At 32.4% G+C, this 3,157-nt stretch overlaps 1 protein-coding gene across 2 annotated transcripts; it reads right to left on the reverse strand.

The window, feature by feature from the left end:
- Positions 1 to 240: 240 nt before the first annotated feature.
- LOC117990878 (G protein-activated inward rectifier potassium channel 3-like) lies at positions 241 to 2,907 on the reverse strand. 2 transcript variants are annotated; one of them, XM_069504481.1, is made up of 3 exons: positions 2,809 to 2,907; positions 2,515 to 2,638; positions 241 to 2,161 (listed from the first exon to the last, which is right to left on the reverse strand). In XM_069504481.1, the coding sequence occupies exons 1-3, from the start codon at positions 2,845 to 2,847 to the stop codon at positions 1,050 to 1,052; spliced, it is 1,275 nt and encodes a 424-aa protein (XP_069360582.1). In that variant the 5' UTR covers positions 2,848 to 2,907; the 3' UTR covers positions 241 to 1,049. The 2 variants fall into 2 exon arrangements, with proteins under 2 accessions (XP_069360582.1, XP_034834265.2); XM_034978374.2 differs by lacking the exon at positions 2,809 to 2,907 and adding an exon at positions 2,763 to 2,775.
- Between the last annotated feature and the right edge of the window lie 250 nt (positions 2,908 to 3,157).

Here is a 3,157-nt window from a genome sequence, read left to right on the forward strand (position 1 = left end):
ATGTAAATTACCTTCGGCCGCGTATGTTTTTGAATTGTATAAGTACACTTAACATAAATTCTGAATATTTCGAATAACTGTCTTTTCTTCTTATATTTCGCACATTAAAAACTAAAATTGCACTATTGCAACGTAGCCTGGAAACCTTCTCATTGTCTATTTCATATCTGTAGATAAACAGGTTTAGGTTTAAAGACGTTTATTCTCATAAAGACAAAGTCACTTACATGAAAACTTAATTCTAAGAATAAAGTTTACAAATATTCGTCATTTAGGTACTCATTCAATGCATTTGTCGAAGTTCGCATTATTCATAATGTGAGCAGCTAATTCAGTTTTAAATGCATTGAATGAGTGTACATTTTTTATGTGTGCAGGTATTTAATTATAAAGTTTAGCTCCTTCATAGCTAAGGGTTTTTCTGCCATAATTTGTTCTAGTTTTGGGTAGGATAAGGTTTAACATTATCTTAATAACAATTGTTAACATCTAAATGGCAATGAAATTATGTTCAATACTTATACAATAAGTTTCTACAATAAAAATAGTAGGTATAATGGTTTGGAAGTTTTTCAGTCTCTTTATTAGTTTCGAGGTTTTTAAATGCACAAGTCTCTCCAACAAACAAAATCCTTAAGGTGATTTGATAGACCCAGCCGCGAAAATTCAAATTTCAGTTAGTTTTTCGAAAATAGTAGACTAATAATACATCGAAGGCTTATGGTAATGAGTTTTGCGGGCATAACATTTATGCATCTACATGTTTTTCCATAAAACTTTGGTCAAAAATACTCATTTACTTCATATTTGTGCAAATCTGGGAAAATTCAGAAAATTATCTTTCAGGAACAAATATGAAGTAAATGAGTATTTTTGACCAAAGTTTTATGGAAAAACATGTAGATGCATAAATGTTATCCGCGCAAAACTCATTACCATAAGAATGTATGATTAGTCTGCTATTTTCTAAAAACTAATTAAAATTTAAATTTTCGCGGCTGGTTCTATCAAATCATCTTAACCCTATCATTGTTAAACATCTGAACACGTTAATAATTCTGAGCAGCGGAAGCGTTGTCTTGTTCGAGATTTTCTTGATTTACATCATTGTCATAGTCAGATGTAGTCACTTTGTCTCCAAATACAGCCAACAGTCCATGATATTCACACGGAGAACAGAGAGGAGTATCCACTTGTTGTATTTCAGATAACTTGGAAAAATCAACATCATACGCACATTTATCGAAATTGAAGCTCACCATCGACACAAATCTGTGACCCCAAAGAATGTCATATTCAGTGAAACTCGACCGAGCTTGCACAGGCTGACCAGTTGATTCTATCATACCCTCAAACACAACAAGTATCTCTAATTTGCAACAAAGCAAATCAGCCGCAGATAATCTGTACAAAGGACTTTTTTCATCAATCACATGTACTGCTGTTACAGGCCATAAAAAGAAAATAGATTCACATTCATCTATTTCTAATTTTAATTCAGCTTGTTCTAAATTATGTTCTTCACTATCATCAGCGGCATATCTTATAATGTAGGCTTTCGGTTCGATATTTAGTATTCTAGATTTCCTCATGTCACCAACTCGGAATATTAGACAGAATTTATCATTCCTCACATTTATAACAGCGTGTCTGCTAAAAAGTATAGTCTGTGTTCTTCCTCTTGGTCGTGTTAGTTTAGCGAATAGAATTCCAACCATTATTGCTTGGAAAATAGAGCTCACAATGCATTGAAGGCACATTGCTGTTATTGTTTCTGGGCATTCTAATGTGATAGCTCTACGGCCATAGGCGACAGTTGTATGAACTTCGATACTAAACAAGAATGCTGAAGTAAATCCGTAGATATTATTGATACATGGTACGAAACCTGACACGTTTTGGTTCGGTGGGAGATGGTTTTCACTAAAATCATCATGTTTGTAAGAGATTATCCAGTAAATCATGGCAAAGAATAGCCAGATACACGTAAATGCAGAGAAAAAGTTTAATAAAGTCCACCGCCATCTAGTTTCTACGAGCAGAAAGAAGTAATTTGAGAAGATTTTCACATTTTTTGTTGTCGTTCTATCAATATTAAACTCTCCACTTTTGAACACAGCACGCAGGTATTTCCTTCTTATACTTTTCGAGCGCACCATTTCTGAAAGAAAAAAATTTAGACTCCTCAATAATGTCATCTTTTTAAACTTTGTGTCACTATCTTCATGGTTTTTATAGTAAGATTAACAATAAATCTATCAGTAAGATAATACGATTTTTCGTATGTAAATCAGTACCTTGATCAGTTAAGGGCAAAGGCATGAAAAAGGCATGTTCCTCGTATCTTGTAGGACCCGTTCGTTTCCATGCAAAAAAATCGCATCGGTTACGTTAGTACTATTATATTATTCTGTGCCGTTGCTTCGATGTGGCGACTCTGTGGTGGCGTGCTTTGAAGAATAAACTAATAAACTATCAAACAAACAGGCTAAAATACTAATATTATATACTTACTGGTACTCTTTGGATGATATACCCCCGGTTGCACCAAATTGGTTTTACAATCTGCGCCTTCTTCTGGATCATTACACAATTCTGAGCAACAACATTGTTTTTCCTCATTCTTCATCACTTTTTTCTACAAAATATTTTAATATATACAAGAGACCTATGTCCAGCAGCGGATGTCTATGACGACGATGATGATGATGATAATATAGACAAATATGTTTTAATGGAAATTGCATATCGTAAAAAAATACCTTTCAAATCCAGTGTACTTTGTAATAAATATATATATAATAGTACTTTGTAATACAGTAATACTTTGTAATATATAAATATCATTTAACTGTAGAATGTTTCAAATATAAAAGTAATGAAATATCCATCGTATCACTTGTTCTGTTTATAGAATTTTACTGAACACTAAAACGAGTAAATGTAATTAAACTTATAATACTGTAAATATATGATAAGATAATTATATACAGTGACGTAGCTACGAAAATAATATAAGATTCTTTAGCAAATAATGATTACTTGTTTGCTGCCAATTTTGCATGTGTTGGTTAAATTTCGTCTAAAATAAGTTTCAAGGTAAAAGTCACTAAGAGCTGAAATTGAAAGATCAATCTATCTGTAATCATCGATAAAT

Source organism: Maniola hyperantus, chromosome 18 (genome assembly GCF_902806685.2).
Source record: "Maniola hyperantus chromosome 18, iAphHyp1.2, whole genome shotgun sequence".
Taxonomy (NCBI): domain Eukaryota; kingdom Metazoa; phylum Arthropoda; class Insecta; order Lepidoptera; family Nymphalidae; genus Maniola; species Maniola hyperantus.